An 18,325-nucleotide genomic window follows, 5' to 3' on the forward strand; every position below is an offset into this window, starting at 1 on the left:
ATGCTTTCTCAAGCCCTCTCTCTCTTAAATAAATAAATAAATAAAATATTTTAAAAAATAAAATAGTCAAACTTACAGAAGCAGAGAGTAAATGGTGGTTACCAAGTGCTAGGAGAGGAGGAAATGAGGAGATGTTGGTTAAGGAGTACAAAGTTTCAGTTATGCTGAATGATGAATGAGTTGAATAAGTTCTGAAGATCTAATGTACAACAATGTGTCTATAAGTAATAATCATTCATTGTATACTAAAATTTGCTAAGAGAGAAGATCTTAAATGTTCTCAATACACACACACACAGAAGGAAAGAAAGTGGTATCTGAGGTGATGGATATGTTAATCAGTTTGACTTTGGGTGATTATTTCACTATGTGTATGTGTGTACATTTATATATGTATACCAGATCATCAAATTAAATTAAATATATATAGCCATTTGTATGTCTTCTTCAGAGAAGTGTCTTTTCATATCTTCTGCCCACTTTTTGACTTGATTATTTGTTTTTTGGGTGTTGAGTTTGAGAAGTTCTTTATAGATCTTGGATACGAGCCCTTTATCTGTAGTGTCATTTGCAAATATCTTCTCCCATTATGTGGGTTGCCTCCTTGTTTTGTTGACTGTTTCCTTTGCTGTGCAGAAGCTTTTTATCTTGATGAAGTCCCAAAAGTTTATTTTTTCTTTTGTTTCACTAGCTTTTGGAGATGTATCTTGAAAGAAGTTGCTGTGGGCGATGTCAAAGAGGTTACCGCCTATGTTCTCCTCTAGGATTGTGATGGATTCCTGTCTCACATTGAGGTCTTTCATCCACTTTGAGTTTATCTTTGTGAATGGTGTTAGAGAATGGTCGAGTTCCATTCTTCTGCATGTGGCTGTCCAATTTTCCCAGCACCATTTATTGAAGAGACTGTCTTTTTTCCATTGACATACAAATGGCTAACAGACACATGAAAAAGTGTTCATCATCATTAGCCATCAGGGAAATTCAAATCAAAACCACACTGAGATACCACCTTACACCAGTTAGAATGGCAAAAATGGACAGGGAAAGAAACAACAAATGTTGGAGAGGTTGTGGAGAAAGGGAAACCCTCTTACACTCTTGGTGGGAATGCAAGTTGGTACAGCCACTTTGGAAAACAGTGTGGAGGTTCTTCAAAAATTTAAAAATAGAGCTACCCTATGACCCAGGAATTGCACTCCTGGGTATTTACCCGAAAGACACAGATGTAGTGAAAAGAAGGGCCATATGGACCCCAATGCTCATAGCAGCAATGTCCGCAATAGCCAAACTGTGGAAAGAGCCGAGATGCCCTTCAACAGATGAATGGATAAAGAAGATGTGGTCCATATAGACAATGGAATATTACCCAGCCATCAGAAAGGATGAATACCCAACTTTTACATCAACATGGATGGGACTGGAGGAGATTATGCTAAGTGAAATAAGTCAAGCAGAGAAAGTCAACTATCATATGGTTTCACTTATTTGTGGAACATAAGGAATAGCATGGAGGACACTAGGAGAAGGAAGGGAAAAATGAGGGGGGGAATTGGAGGGAGAGATGAACCATGAGAGACTATGGACTCTGAGAAACAAACAGGGTTTTGTCGGGGGAGGGGGGATTGGTTAGCCCGGTGACGGGTATTAAGGAGGGCACGTACTGCATGGAGCACTGGGTGTTATACGAAAACAATGGATCGTGGATCACCACATCAAAAACTAATGATGTATTGTATGGTGACTAACATAACATAATAAAATTTTTAAAAAATTAAATATATATAATTTTTAATTGTCAAATCACCTCAATTTTTACAGTTCACTTTAAAAGGAAAATTAGTTTTTTCTAGTGGGTAGACTAGATGAAATCTAACATTCCTTTCAATTTGAGAAGCTTATGATTCTAAGATTTAATTAAGCAGATGAGAAAACTGAAACTCGGAAGAGTTCAGTTGCCTTACCTAAAGTCACAGTTTATTGTTGCAGAATTGAGATTTCAGATCTCCTAACTCTTAATCTATGCTCTTAGAAGAACATCTTAAATTCTGACTAATTAATTATCTTCATTCTCTCTTCTAGTCCCCACCACTTGTGGTTATGCGGTAGTCTGACACACAACTAGTGGCACTAAGCCAGACAACTAGAATGTGTAGAGCAACAAATAAATTCAAGTTGGCCAAATCGTTCTCTAACTCATGCCTAGTGTCTTCATGGCTAATGATTTGCTCAGGATTAACACATTTTACACTTGTTGTCCCAGCATAATTACTAATATCTTCCCCTTTCACTGTTGAAGTGTCATGATTTGGATGATATAGTTACCTTACCAATGGCCAACCCAGGAGGCCCTAACATTTTGTAGTTACTAAACCTTGATATAACAAAGCAGTTGAGTTTAAGTTACAACAAAACTAGTGATTCTGTTATATCTAAACATAGCCTTTCATCAAATAAACCATCCCAAACAAGATTCCTTTAAGGAAATATTTGTGCCTTCTGGGATGTTTCATCTGAGACTCATGCACTTTGCAGATACTTAATGCTATTAAGTTCTCACATTTGGGCAGTGCTGTAGAGTTTACAAAATGCCTAGATTAACAAGATCTCCTTTAACTAATAGAAAAATAATTACTGTACCTATCTGGGTTCCGGATTGTGTTGAGAGGGATTCAGGAGATGGAGGAAATAGTCTTCGCTGCCCTAAAACAGCAAAGAGTATGATTGGAGTGATGGTCTCTGCATGAATGTATTCACCTAAATATTTTGGAGGGGATAAAAATCAAGCACAAAACCCAACAACCACACACTGAAAGTTTTAAGTTAAACTGTCTTCCTTAGCATTCAGAGATCAGTGGTTTGTATACATGCCAGTTTTTCATCCGTCTTCAAAATGGATTTTTAATCTGTGTCAACTACTAGAAAAGCCTGTAATGATATACTATCTTAGTTTCCTAGGACTGCCATAGCAAATTACTATAAACTGAGTGAATTAAAACAACAGAAACTTATTCTCTCACAGTTCTGGAGTCTAGAAATCCAAAACCAAGGTGTCAGCAGAACTATGCTCTCTCTGAAGGCTCTAGGGGAGGATTCTTCTTTGCCTCTTCTTAGCTTCCGGTGATTGTAGGCATTCCTTGGCTTGTTAAACACATTACTCCAATCCCTGGCTCCGTCATCACGTGGTTGTCCCCACTGTGTCTACATGCTCTGTATCTTCACATGATGTTCTTCTCTCTGTATATAGTTGTGTCCAAATTTTCCTCTTCTTATAAGGACACTAGTCATTGGATTAGGGCTATGTGTGGTCTAATTCAGTCTGACCTCTTTTTAAATTGACTATATCTGCAAAGACCCTATTTCCAAATAAGGTCACATTCACAGGTACTGGGGAATAGGACTTGAACATATTTGGGGAGGGAAACAATCTATTCTCTGCCCACACCCCCAAAACTCATGGCCTTCCTACAAGCAAAATACATCCACCCCATCCTGACATCCCCCAAAGACTTAACCCATTCCAGCATTAATTCTTAGCTCAAAATCTTACCTTCTAAATAATCTAAATCAAGTATGGATGAGACTTTTTGTATGGTCCATCTTGGGGAAAAGCTCCTCTCTATTCATGGACTTGTAAAACCTAGAAAACAAGTTATCTGCCTGCAAAATACAATGCTGTGACAGGCATAGGATGAACATTCCCATTCTGAAAGAGAAGAAATGGAAGGAATAAAAGGGTTGCTGGTCTAAAGCAAACTGACAGCCCAGTAGAGCAAATTCCATTAGGTTTCCAGGCCTCAGAATAATTCTCTGGTGGCTTGATATTCTTTCCTCTGGCCCCATTCTCTCAAGTTAACAGGGGTGGGAGCCCCCGACTCTAATCAAGGAAGTGGCCCCACCCTCTGGATCCAGGAATACAGTGGCCTCACCTCCAGGCCACCACTCTCTGGATCTGTGGTGGCAGGCGCAGCACCTCTGGCTTATGAACCACTCTCAGCATCCCTGCTGACCTCTGAGGCCCCTTAGAGGTATTCTTCCATTTTGTTGAAGAATAACACATGTTCACAGCCAAGTAACTCTATCAGCCTGTTTTCTGCCTGTAGAATCCCAAAAGTCTGACAGTCTTTCTTCATTTGGTCCCATGTCTGACCCTTCAGTCCAAGCTGACAGTGTTTCTGTTGAGATAGTTTATTGGATCCATGTGTCACACATCTAATCCCTCCAGCAAAAGTTTGTCCAGCCACACTCTTAGTGCTCTCTCCAGAGCACATATTCTCATGTTTTGCAATATATGTAGGCTAATAATTTTTCCAAATCTTCAAATTCTGGTGACTTTTTGCTTAATAGTTCTGGAATGGAGTGAACCTTGCACATTCTAGGAGAGTTCACTTGTCACTCTGTAATGAAATGATCTGTTTAGGAAGATTTCTCCTCCACTAGACTATGAGCTCCCTGGAGGCAAGAACTTTGGATCATTTATCTCTATGTCTCCAGTGTCTAGCTTCATAGATGACACAAAGTTGGCTCTTAGTAACTACTGGAAGAGGGAAGGAGGTTGGAAGGAAGGAAGGAACATACTTGTAGAGTTATACTTTAGTGGCTTGGGGAGTAGAAAGGTACTGGGAGCTCAGACTGCCAAAACCAAGACTATGTCACTTCCTCAGGATTCTTCACCATCTACTCTCATCTTCTTGGAGCTTTGTCAGAGTCTAAGCATGAAGAAACATTGGAATCACAAAGTGATCCCAGATCAGGTGAGCCTTTAGCTCATCAAAGTAGCTTTTCCTTCTGGAAGCTTCCTGGTCAATCCAGCAGCAGCTTAGCACATAGCCAGCATACCAGAAGAGGGAAGAAGAATGGAACAGAGAGTGCCATGTGTAGGCTATGGTTTAGATGGCTAATTCCTGTAAATTGATCAAGGCTGAATACTTAATGTGCTAGAACCCTCAATAGCTCTCTCTCTCTAATGGACCACTATCAGCTGGCAACAGGGAGAATATATAGTTCTTTTTAAAGTCTTGTTATGCCTTTACACACCCTACCCATTATATTATATAAATATAACCCGTTACTTATTGTCAAGAATAAAAGCTAAATGTGCACACCTAATGTCTACACTCAAGAGGAAGGCAGAAAGGAAAAAAAAGACATTCACAAGAATTAGAGAAAAAGTGGAAGCGTCCCATGGAATGCATACCCAGAAAAAACTTGGGTGTTTTTAGTGCCCACCCTTTCTTTTCTCCTTTCAACCCCCAAACTAGTTGCTGTTATACCCTCTGCCTTCCCCACAGCCATGAAGAGTACAGTAAACAAATGCAGCATTTACAGGCAGGTTAACAGTAAATGTCAAATTCAATACCATGGAATAGAACACCAAACTGTGTTTTCATTTCATATTATTACATGAATGCAGAGACTTTGTCTTGTCCATAGAGCTCCAATGCCTTGAAAGGTGCTAAGCACATAGTAGTTATGCAGTAGATATTTGTTTAATGAATTTTGAATGAATTAAATTGATTAACCAGGAACCTGCTATAGGTAGTCAGAGTGTAACATTCAGAAAAAAATGCTTGGACAAGAAGCCCCTGAGATGAATGCACTAACTCTGCTTACCTGGCAGCAGTAAGGCTAGTAAGGGGAATGTATATCTCCAGGAGATAGTTAAAGCATTCCTTAGCCCAAAGTCAGAGATCCCTGCCTCCTCCCTTTCTTGCCTGACCAGATGACTTGGATTCACTGTTTTTCCAACTAACCACCTCCTTTAGCTGACTACTCAAAGAGAACCAAGGCCAAGGCTAACAGAACTAATTTTGCTTAGACTAAATCAATACAGTGGTTTGGCCAAGCAGTATAGAGATCATTGCTCCTGTCTCCAGCTCCAATTGTAGGATCTACCTCCCTATTCCTTTTCCCTTTCCAAAACCACTGGGGAAAAAACTGGAGGTGGGAGATTTGTTAGATATTGGCTCCAATATTCAGTCTTCCTCTTCACATGCTCTGACACCTGACTGGCCATTTCAGACTTAGAAGCAGATTTTCTGTCCTTCCCTAATATCTCTATGATTAACTCTCTATTTGGCTTATTTTAGATACCTGCAGCAGAAAACAACCCTTTCCTTGTTGGAATGCACTATTGGTACTCCAGTCACAGCCCCCGGACCCAGCACTGCAATGTCTGCCGGGAGAGCATTCCTGCCTTATCTAGAAATGTTATCATCTGCGAAGGTACCTTTCTAATTACTTTAGGAAATAGAGCCCAGTGGGTGGAGACAGGGGTGAAAGATCTCATGTGGCTTTAGTGTCATTGACTCATACTAGTCATTGACTCTAGTGTAAGGTTAATTCTGACACTTAACAGACTGAAGAAAAGAGATGGGAAGAAGCTGGCATGAATGGAAATTCTCATGAATTAAATGGAGGGTTGGGTCTGAGAGGATTGGACAACACAGTCACAAGAGCTGGAATAACAGAAATCACCTTATTCTTGCCATCAGTTTCCATTCAAGTCAGATAGTAGATAATTTAGCCAATAAGAATAAAAAGGAACTAGATAATATGAGAACTAGGCCTTTGGAGGTGGGTCAGAACTATTTTGATGCATCTAAGTTCTAATTTTCAGAGAAGCTTAGGGAAGGCCCTTAGAATCTTCATTGTCACCAGATTCACATCTATCTTTTTTCTTCCTTTTTGTCATAGTGTGCAAAGTGAAATCTCACAAATTATGTGCTTTGAGAGCAAGCAAAGACTGCAAATGGAATACATTGTCTATCACTGATGACCTCCTCATGCCCGCTGATGAAGTAGTGAGTAGCAGCCATCTTCTCCTACAGCCACTCTTTCCCATCTCTCCTTTAACCAGGATACACAGGGGAAGGAAGACTTCTTCCTGTCTCCATACAACCCAAGTAGACTTCCTCCCTAGGCTTAAAATCCAACCAATCTAGAAGAATGAAAGCCCCCTACTTCCAGCTGCCCTCACTTGCTAGCATTGGAGTGGGGAGGGCAGAACCATGAAGAACTTTGTTGGGGTTACACAATGTCCTCTATGGGGTGTTATAGTCACTCCAGCTGGCCCTTTCTCTCCTTATATCTGTAACTTCTACCTCTTACCTTTTTTTTTACCTTTCAGAAGACTATGCCTCATCAGTGGGTAGAAGGAAACATATCTGTCAGTTCTCAGTGTGCAGTATGTCATGAGAACTGTGGCAGTTACCAAAGACTTCAAGATTTCCGATGTCTCTGGTGTAATTCTACGGTAAGACTCTTATCATCTCCTTGATACTTAGAGAACTTGACTTCTAGAGAAGGGGTGGTGCCTACACATAGATAGAAATCTCAGAGACCCTTACCCCAAAATAGATTATGCAGCTTACATAGTATAGGAAATCATTATCTTGCCTTTCCAGATCTGGCTATGGAGTCTTGGAGAGAAAGACTTGACTCTCATCTTTAATGGTTCTTAATTGGTGAGGTCTACAAGCAAATGGGAAAAGCTGAACTCTGTTATGACAGTACAGGCAATTAAAAAAATAAGTTGTGAGTCTATCCTTAAGAAACCTTCTGCCTTCCTCATTCACTATTTCCTGGGAACTTATAATCTTTGTTAATTAATAATGGTTAATAAGATTAACATATTACTATTGCCACAATGTATTGAGTGTTTTGTGTACATGGTCTCATTTAATCCTTACAACAACCTAAATAGGCCTTATTGTCCCCATTTACAGCTGAGAAAAGTGAGGTTCAGAAAAATGAAGTGATTTGCTCAAGGTCATGCAGCCAGTAAGCAAAAAGAGTCTTGATTCATACATAATTCTGCAAAAATCATATTCTTAACTACAATACTACCATGCTTCTAACCCAGTAGTTCTTAACTGGGAGTGATTTTGCCCAAACCATAGGAAACATTTGACAATATCTGGAGACATTCTTGATTGTTACAACTTTGGGAGAGAGGGTGTGCAATGGACTTATAATAAGTAGAGGCCTAGGATTCTGCTAAACCTCCTATAATGTACAAGACAGTACAAAAAAATAACTCTCTGGCCCAAAATACCAACAGTGTCAATGCTGAGAAACTCTGATTTAGACTTTAGCTTTTAGATGCTCCTGTCAAACTGATTATTCTAGACAAGAAGAAACTAAAGTATGAGCTTCTTTTTAGAAGACTCTGGGTCCCTCTACCTTGCTCCAGCCCATCAGTTTCTTCTGAAAAGGAGCTTATACCCTCATCAGACACCCCAATATTTGCAGCTGTCCCCAGGGGACACCTCTAGATCACACGGATCTAGTGGACAGTGAGTGTAGGTCCCAAGAACTGTAACCAGTGGAGAAAGTTCTTACCATGCCCAGGGTACAGCAAGGGGCAACAATCTGAGGAATCCAGTGTTACTGTAAAAAAGGACTCTTAGCATATCTTCATAATTATGGCCTGAAGGGCAGGCTTCTAATTAAACACATATCTAAGGGCCCACTGTAATAGTTTTTAGAGACCTAGGAGGATAGGCACCATCTTGGTGCTCTCCCTCTGCCACACTCCAGAGTGCCAGTATCTCCAAGAGGGGACTTTTACATGCATCTGGTATGCCGGGGGTTTTTTGCAGCTGCTGCCCAGGTGATGCCCCTTTATTGCCTGGCTCTGCTGGCCAGCAGGGCTTGCATTCCTGGGTCCTATGGAACTATAACAAATGGAGAGAGGGTTCTTAGCCAACTACCATAAAGAGGGCACACCACAGACAGCAGGCTGAAAAGAGGCCTATTTGTTTGTCCTGGAGTTTCAGCCTAAAGGGCAGGCTTCTGGTTTGGCTATTGTGGAGTGTCTGACTCTTGATTTCAGCTCAAGTCATGACCTCAGGGTCATGAGATCAAGCCCCGTGTCAGACTCTGTGCTGGGTGTGGAGCCTGCTTGAGATTTTCTCTCTCCCTCTCCTTCTGCCCCTCCCCACCAAAAAAAAAGAAATGTTAAAGGGACTTATTTAAGCTGAAATTAAAGGGCACTAGTTAGTAAAAGGAAAACATATGAAAAATATAAATCTCACTGGTAAGGGGAAATATATTGTAAAATTCAGAATAATCTAACCATGTAAAGGTGGTGAATTAATCACTAAAGCTAGTATGAAGGTTAAAAGACCAAAGTAGTAAAAGCAACTATAACTATAATTTGATAAGTGATACATGACATAAAAAGATGTAAATTATGATATCAAAAACATAAAACAAGAGGGGGAATAAAATATAGAGATTTATAATGCATTCAAACTTAAATGGTTATCAACTTAAAACAGGCTATTACAAAAGTTGTTATATGCAAGCCTCATGGTAACCACAAAGCAATAACCTTAGTAGATACACAAAAGATAAAGAGAAAGGAATCTATGTATACCATTACAGAAAATCTTCAAATCACAAGGAAGAGAGCAAGAGAAGAAAGGAACAGGGGAACTACAAAATAGCAAAACACAATTCAAAACAGCAATTACATACCTATCAATAATTACCTTAAATATAAGTGAACTAAATTCTCAAATCAAAAGACATAGAGTGACTGGATGGATAAAAAAAGAAGACCCAGTTATACCCTGCCTATAAGAGACTCACTTCAGATATAATGATACACACAGACTGAAAGTGAAGGGATGGAAAAAGATATTCCATGCAAATGGAAACCAACAAAAAGGAGGGGTTGTTATACTTATATCAGACAAAATAGACTTTAAAACAAAGACTGTAATAAGAGACAAAGAAAGTCATTATGTAATGATAAAGGGGACAATCCAACAAGAGAATATAACATTTGTAAATATTTATGCACCAACATAGGAGCACCTAAGGGAGAAATGCACAACAACACAATATTAGGGGATTTAAATACTCCACTGTCATCGGTAGACAGGTTATCCAGACAGAAAATTAATACAGAAACATTGGCATTAAATGACACATTACACTAGATGGATTTAATAGATGTATACAGAACATTTCATCCAAAAGCAACAGAATATACATTCTTCTCAAATACACATAGAACATTCCCCAGGATAGATCATATGTTAGACAACAAAACTAGTCTTAATAAATTTTAAAAGATTGACATAATGTAAAGCATCTTTTCTGACCACAATGGTATGAAATTAGTAATCAATTATAGGAAGAAAACTGGAAAAACCACAAATATATGGATAGTAAACAACATGCTACTGAACAACCAATGGGCAAAGACGAAATCAAAAGAGAAATCAAAAAATACCTTGAGACAAATGAAAATGGAAATATTGCATACCAAAACTTATGGGATGCAGAATTCTGAGAAAATGGTGCTGTAGAAGGATCCTGAGCTCACCTCATTCCACAGACACACTGAGATAACAATCACATCAATGCAACTAATTCAGAAAATTACCTAAAAACTGGCAGAAGAGACCTTCCACAGTTAATTGTAGAGAGGAGGCCACAGTGGAAAGGGTAAGAGGGACAGAGACACAGGTGGGAACCAAACCCTTGTATAGACTAACCATAATTGGAAGAGACATCACAAGTACAGAGAAGTAAGAGGATTGGACCCCACCACCAGGCACCCAGGCACAGGGGACCCGAAACTGGGAAGACAAGTTCCCATAACATTTGGCTTTGAAAACCAGTGGGATTTAATTTCATGAGTTTTTACAATCAGCAGGGCTTGATTCTGAGTACTTTAGAAATCAGTGGGTTTAGCTCCTGGAGAATCAGAGGGTGATAGGAAATTAAGTCCCTGCTGTTAAAGAGACAGCATAACAAATAACCCAGCCAAGGTACAGCATAGAAGCAGCAGTTTGAGAAGCAAAATGGGGTATAAGTGAAGGAGATTTATTTACTGATCCCAGAACATGTGCTGGAAGGGCAGGGATCTTTAGGAGACTTCTCAAAGAACAAAAGAGCTGGCAGGTGCCATTCTCTCTCTCTCTCTCTTTCATCTCACTGGTCAGAAAAGATGCTTTACATTATGTCAATCTTTTAAAATTTATTAAGACTAGTTTTGTGTCTGTCCTAGATAGTTGGACACCCGCAGGAACCAGCAAGAACACTCTCCACCTAGCTTACTAACACTGTGCACCCTACCCCCATTCTCCTGTGGATCTGGCCCATTCAACTAGCCAATAGTCCCTCCAAAGCAGTTCCTGCTAAATCTCATCCTGCAAGCAGCTCCATCAGGGACAAACACCACTCCAAAGTGACTCCTAACTTGGGGAGAGTAGAAGATAACCACACACACCAGTACACCCACAGTCCCAGCAGTCAAACCTTATAGTTGACAGTGCAGAGAGGGTATCCTGCTGATCAGTGTAATTGCAGTCCTGGCAAATGGACTGGGAGCAGGCATCTGGTCTGACTGCAGGCCTTGCCCCCCAACAAAAGCCTCTCAGGAGACAATGCAGGGAGAGTGTCCTGCAGGACAGTGTGACTACAGCCCTGGTAGACAAGCTGAGGGCAGGCATCTGGTCTGGTTGTCAACACTGCCCAATTACAAGCCTGTGGCAGCCCCATACTGGCTTCTTTTCTTTTTAATTTTATTTTATTATGCTATTTTAGTCACCATACAATACATCATTAGTTTTTGATGTAGTGATCCACGATTCATTGTTTTCATATAACACCCAGTGCTCCATGCAGTACGTGCCCTACTTAATACCCATCACTGGGCTAACCCATCCCCCCACCCCCCTCCCCTCTAGAACCCTCAGTTTGTTTTTCAGAGTCCATTGTCTCTCATGGTTTGTCTCCCCCTTGGATACCACCCCCCCTTCATTTTTCCCTTCCTTCTCCTAATGTCCTCCATGCTATTCCTTATGTTCCACAAATAAGTGAAATCAGATGATAGTTGACTTTCTCTGCTTGACTTATTTCACGTAGCATAATCTCCTCCAGTCCCATCCATGCTGATGTAAAAGTTGGGTATTCATCCTTTCTGATGGCTGAGTAATATTCCATTGTATATAGGGACCACATCTTCTTTATCCATTCATCTGTTGAAGGGCATCTCGGCTCTTTCCACAGTTTGGCTATTGCGGACATTGCTGCTATGAACATTGGGGTGCATATGGCCCTCCTTTTCACTACATCTGTGTCTTTCGGGTAAATATTCAGGAGTGCAATTGCTGGGTCATAGGGTAGCTCTATTTTTAATTTTCTGAGGCACCTCCACACTGTTTTCCAAAGTGGCTGTACCAACTTGCATTCCCACCAAGAGTGTAAGAGGGTTTCCCTTTCTCCACAACCTCTCCAACATTTGTTGTTTCTTTCCCTGTCCATTTTTGCCATTCTAACTGGTGTAAGGTGGTATCTCAATGTGGTTTTGATTTGAATTTTCCTGATGGCTAATGGTGATGAACACTTTTTCATGTGTCTGTTAGCCATTTGTATGTCTTCTTTGGAGAAGTGTCTGTTCATGTCTTCTGCCCATTTTTTGCTTGATTATTTGTTTTTTGGGTGTTGAGTTTGAGAAGTTCTTTATAGATCTTGGATACCAGCCCTTTATCTGTAGTGTCATTTGCAAATATCTTCTCCCATTCTGTGGGTTGGCTCTTTGTTTTGTTGACTGTTTCCTTTGCTGTGCAGAAGCTTTTTATCTTGATGAAGTCCCAAAAGTTCATTTTTGCTTTTGTTTCACTAACCTTTGGAGATGTATCTTGAAAGAAGTTGCTGTGGCCGATGTCAAAGAGGTTACTGCCTATGTTCTCCTCTAGGATTTTGATGGATTCCTGTCTCACATTGAGGTCGTTCATCCATTTTGAGTTTATCTTTGTGTATGGTGTTAGAGAATAGTTGAGTTTCATTCTCCTGCATGTGGCTGTCCAATTTTCCTAGCACCATTTATTGAAGAGACTGTCTTTTTTCCATTGCATATTTTTTCCTGCTTTGTCGAAGATTATTTGACCATAGAGTTGAGGGTCCATATCTGGGCTCTCTATTCTCTTCCATTGGTCTATATGTCTGTTTTTGTGCCAGTACCATGCTGTCTTGGTGATCACAGCTTTGTAATATAGCTTGAAATCGGGCAACGTGATGCCCCCAGCTTTGTTTTTCTTTTTCAACATTTCCTTGGCGATTCGGGGTCTTTTCTGAGTCCATACAAATTTTAGGATTGTTTGTTCCAGCACTTTGAAAAATGTCACTGGAATTTTGATCGGGATGGCGTTGAAGATATAGATTGCTCTGGGTAGCATAGACATTTTAACAATGTTTATTCTTCTGATCCATAAGCATGGAATGTTTTTCCATCTTTTTGTGTCTTTGATTTCTTTCATGAGTGTTCTGTAGTTCCTAGAGTATAGCTGTTTTACCTCTGTGGTTAGGTTTATTCTGAGGTATCTTATGCTTTTTGGTGCTATTTTAAATGGAATTATTTCTCTAATTTCTCTTTCTACAGTTGCATTGTTAGTGTATAAGAAAGCAATTGATTTCTGTGCATTGATTTTGTATCCTGCCACATTACTGAATTGCTGTATGAGTTCTAGTCATTTGGGGGTGGAGTCTTTTGGGTTTTCCCCATAAAGTATCATGTCATCTGTGAAAAGAGAGAGTTTGACTTCTTCTTTGCCAATTTGAATACCTTTATTTCTTTTTGTTGTCTGATTGCTGTTGCAAGGACTTCTAGTACTATGTTGAACAATAGTGGCGAGAGTGGGCATGCTTGACGTGTTCCTGATCTTAAGGGAACGGCTCTCAGCTTTTCCCCATTGAGGATGATATTTGCTGTGGGTTTTTCATAGATGGATTTTATGAACTTGAGGAATGTTCCCTCTATCCCTATACTCTGAAGAATTTTAATCAGGAAAAAGATGCTGTATTTTGTAAAATGCTTTTTCTGCATCCATTGAGAGGACCATATGGTTCTTCTCTCTCCTCTTATTAATGTGTTCTATCACATTGATTGATTTGCAAATGTTGAACCACCCTTGCATCCCGGGGATAAATCCCACTTGGTCTTGGAGGATGATCATTTTAATGTATTGTTGGATCCTATTAGCTAGGATTTTGTTGAGGATTTTGGAATCCATATTCATCAGGGATATCAGCGTGAAATTCTCCTTTTTGATGGGGTTTTTGCCTGGTTTGGGGATTAAGGTAATGCTGGCCTCATAGAATGAGTCTGGAATCTTTCCTTCTGTTTCTATTTTTTGAAACAGCTTCAGGAGAATAGGTACTATTTCTTCTTTGAATGTTGGGTAGAATTCCCCAGGGAATCCATCAGGCCCTGGACTCTTGTTTTTTGGGAGGTTTTTGATCACTGCTTCAATCTCATTACTGGTTATTGGCCTGCTCAAGTTGTCAATTTCTTCCTGTTTCAGTCTTGGGAGTTTATAGGTTTCCAGGAAGGCATCCATTTCATCCAGGTTGCTCAGCTTATTGGCATATAGTTGTCGATAATAATTTCTAATTATTGTTTCTATTTCCTTGGTGTTAGTCATGCTCTCTCCCCTTTCATTCATAATGTTATTAATTTGGGTCCTTTCTCTTTTCTTTTGGATAAGTCTAGATCTTCTTGTTGGATAAACCCTTTAAGAATGATATAGTATCCTTCTGTGTCTCTAACTACAGTCTTTAGTTTAAAATCTAATTTGTCTGATATAAGAATTGCCACCCCAGCTTTCTTTTGAGGTCCATTGGCATGGAAGATGGACCTCCATCCCTTCACTTTCAGCCTGGATGTATCTTTAGGTTCAAAATGAGTCTCCTGTAAACAGCATATGGATGCGTCCTGTCTTTTTATCCAATCTGCAACCCTGTGCCATTTTGTGGTAGTATTTAGGCCATTCATGTTGAGAGTGATTATTGAAAGATATGAATTAATTGTCATCATGTTGCCTGTGAAGACCTTGTTTTTATAGATTGTCCCTGTAAGTTTCTTTTCTATATCACTCTTGGGGTCTTTCTCCTGTTATAGAACCCTCCATTATATTTCTTGCAGGGCCAGCTTAGTGGTCACATATTCTTTTAGTTTCTGCTGGTCTTTGAAGCTCTGCATCTCTCCATCCATTCTAAATGACAGCCTTGCCAGATAAAGTATTCTTGGCTGCATGTTCTTCTCGTTTAGTACTCTGAATATGTCTTGCCGGGCCTTTCTGGCTTGCCAGGTCTCTGTGGATAGGTCTGACGTTTTTCTGATGTTCCTCCCTCTGTATGTAAGGAATCTCTTCCTCCTAACTGCCCTTGAGATGGTTTCCTTGGTTCTAAGATTTGTGAGTTTTACTATTACATGCCAGGGAGTTGGCCTGTTTTCCTTGATCTTGTGAGGGGTCCTCTCTGCCTCTAGGACATGAATATTTGTTTCATTCCCCAAATTAGGGAAGTTCTCAGCTATGATTTGCTCAAATATATCTTCTAGTCCTCTCTCTTTCTCCACCCACTCAGGGATTGCAACAATTCTGACATTGGAACGTTTCATGGTGTCACTTATTTCTCTGATTCTATTTTCATGGATTCTGAGTTGTTTTTCCCTGGCCTCCTCTCTTACCTTTTTGTCTATTAATTGGTCTTCTAGGTCACTAATTCATTCTTCTGCCTCGCTTACCCTAGGTGTTAGATTATGTAGATTAGATTGGATCTCATTGATAGCATTTTTAAGTTCTGCCAATTCAGCTTTCATTTCTGCCCTTAGAGACTTTATGTTGCCATTAATTGATTTCTCCCTTCTAGCTATTATCTTCACAATTGCTGGCCTGAATTCCATCTCTGATATCTTGGTTATATCTGAATCCATTTGTAACTCTGTGGCATAAGTCATCGTCTCTGAGTCTTTCCTATTTGGAGGGTTCCTCCTCCTAGTCATTCTGTTGAGGGGTGGTTGAGGGAATGTATAGAGTCCAAATTATTGACCACAACCCAAGCAAGATGCACCTGTTTTCTAGGGACCTTACAGTTGCTAGCCTCTTGTTTTCCCAGCCTGTCTTCTTGGGGAGGGGCCTGCTGCACTGTTACTCAGGCAACCTTGTTTGGGCAGAGTTGCCCTGACCCCTGTGGCAGGGGGTGGGCTCAGTGAAAACCGGTTTTGGAGGGCTTTTGTTCTCTGGCAGCTTTACCTGGTGGCTTTCCACGTCTCTTCCAAGAGTCAGAGCAGAAGAGACCATTTCTAACCCTCTGCCTCAGAGCAGAGAGATCACAGTCTGTTCTTCAGTGAGCTCTCCAGGCCACACTACCTCCATTTCTGTCTGTGCTGCTATAAACTGTGGCATCCTGGGTTGTGCACCCCTGAGCAGTGCTCCCAGTCTTCACCTCCAGGTCGGGGCACATCTCTGCCCTTTATGCTTCTAAAACCACAAGCTGCCCCCAGTTCACACACATGGCCCTGCCGCTCCAGTTTCCATCTGGGGGGGGCTGCCCTAAAGTCCTTTCCCCACCGCTACTGGTCTGCAAGTCTGTGCCCCGTCCCCAGCACGGGAGACTATAGCTCATCGGTGGTGTAGGATCCCAAAGGCTGCCTCCCTCCCCCTTCTGTTTATCTTCCAATATCTGCTCGCGGAATCACAGCTCCCTGCTTCATACCTCAAAACCAACTACCTGTGATATTCTGTTTTTAGAGATCAAGATCTATCTTCTTACATCTCAGGCTGATTTCTTGGGTGTTCAGAGTGGTCTTGTGGATATCCACCTCAACTCCAGGGACTGGTTGGAATAGGGTCCCCTATTCCTCCACCATCTTTCCCCCCCTTCCTCCCCATACTAGCTTCTTAACAGCACAGGGAAAATAACCTGCCTAGTATGCCCACAACAGGCAAAGCGGACCATTGCACCAACTGGACTGAAGGTAAACAAGGCTCAGCCACAGAAGAAGCGCAAGCACAACCCACATAGGAGGCACCACTGAAGTGCCTGGTTCTGGTGAACAGGAGACACTGTGCTACAAAGCACCACAAGATTTCTTCACAGAGCCACTACTTTGAAGATCAGGAGATGTAACTAACTTATCTAATAGACAGAAACAAACACAAAGAGTTAGACAAAATGAAGAGACAGAGGAATATATCCCAAACGAAAGAACAGGAAAAAAAACCACAGCAAAAGATTTAAATGAAACAAAGATAATCAATATACCTGATAAAGAATACAAAGTAATTGTCATAAAGATACTTACTGGACTTGAGAAAAGACTGGAGGATCTCAGTGAGTCCTTCGGCAAATTTTTATAGAAAATATAAAAAAGAACCAATCACAGATGAAGAACCCAATAATTGAGATTAAAAATAAACTAGAGGGAATCAATAATAGATTAGAGGAGACAGAAGAACAGATCAACGACCTGGAAGACAGGGTAATAGAAAGCAACCAAGCTAAAGAACAAAAACAGAAAAGAATTATAATAAATGAGAATAGGTTAAGGGAACTCAGTGACATCATCAAGCATAATAACATTCACATTGTAGGGATCCCAGAAGGAAAGGAGGGGAGACAGAAAATGTATTTGAAGAAATAATAGCTGAAAACTTCCCTAATATGGGGAAGGAAATAGAGATCCAGATCCGGGCAGCACAGACAGCCCCCAACAAAATCAGCCCAAAGAGGTCCACACTGAGACACATAATAATTAAAATGGCAAAACTAGCGATAAAGATTTTTAAAAGCAACAAGTAGAAATAGTTATATACAAGGGAAAACCCATAAGGCTATCAGCTGAATTTTCAGAAGAAACTTTGAAGAAACTGACATGATATTCAAACTACTGAAAGGAAAAAACCTGCAACCAAGAATACTCTACCATATTCAAACTACTGAAAGGAAAAAACCTGCAACCAAGAATACTCTACCCAACAGGGCTGTCATTCAGAACAGGAGAGATAAAGAGTTTCCCAGACAAAAAAGAAAAGGTAAAAGTGTTCATCACCATTAAGCCAGCCTTACAAGAAATGTTAAAGAAAAGAAAAGGCCATAATCACAAGTAAGAAAATTATAAAAAGAAAAAATTTCACAGGTAATTGCAAGCATATAATAAGAGTAGTAGTTTAATCACTTAGAGAACCAGTATGGAGGTTAAAGCACAAAAACAGTAAAATCAATTATTTCTATAAAAATCGATCAAGGGATTCACAAAATAAAAGGATGTAGAGTATGACAAACCTAAAGCATGTGAAGGGAAGAGTAAAAACTTAGTGATTTAAATGAGTTCAAACTTAAGCAACCATCAACTTAATATAGACTGCTATGTGCATAAGATGTTACATACAAACCGAATGCTAACCACAAATCAAAAATCTGTAGATACACAAGAAATAAAGACAAAGGAACCCAAGCATATTACTAAACAAAGCCATCAAAACACAAGGAACAAGAGCAAGGAAAAAAGGAACAGAGAAGAACT

The 18,325-nt window shown here is 40.2% G+C and overlaps 1 protein-coding gene across 1 annotated transcript in view; it reads left to right on the forward strand.

Moving 5' to 3' along the window:
- The window catches only part of DGKK (diacylglycerol kinase kappa), a 148,380-nt gene that overhangs the window by 66,489 nt on the left and 63,566 nt on the right, over positions 1-18,325 (forward strand). The window contains exons 5-7 of the mRNA XM_027608850.2: positions 6,087-6,222; positions 6,694-6,800; positions 7,130-7,252. Of these exons, the coding sequence (XP_027464651.2) occupies positions 6,087-6,222; positions 6,694-6,800; positions 7,130-7,252 (366 nt within the window). The remainder of the gene's footprint in view (positions 1-6,086; positions 6,223-6,693; positions 6,801-7,129; positions 7,253-18,325) is intronic.

Source organism: Zalophus californianus, chromosome X (assembly GCF_009762305.2).
Source record: "Zalophus californianus isolate mZalCal1 chromosome X, mZalCal1.pri.v2, whole genome shotgun sequence".
NCBI classification, from domain to species: domain Eukaryota; kingdom Metazoa; phylum Chordata; class Mammalia; order Carnivora; family Otariidae; genus Zalophus; species Zalophus californianus.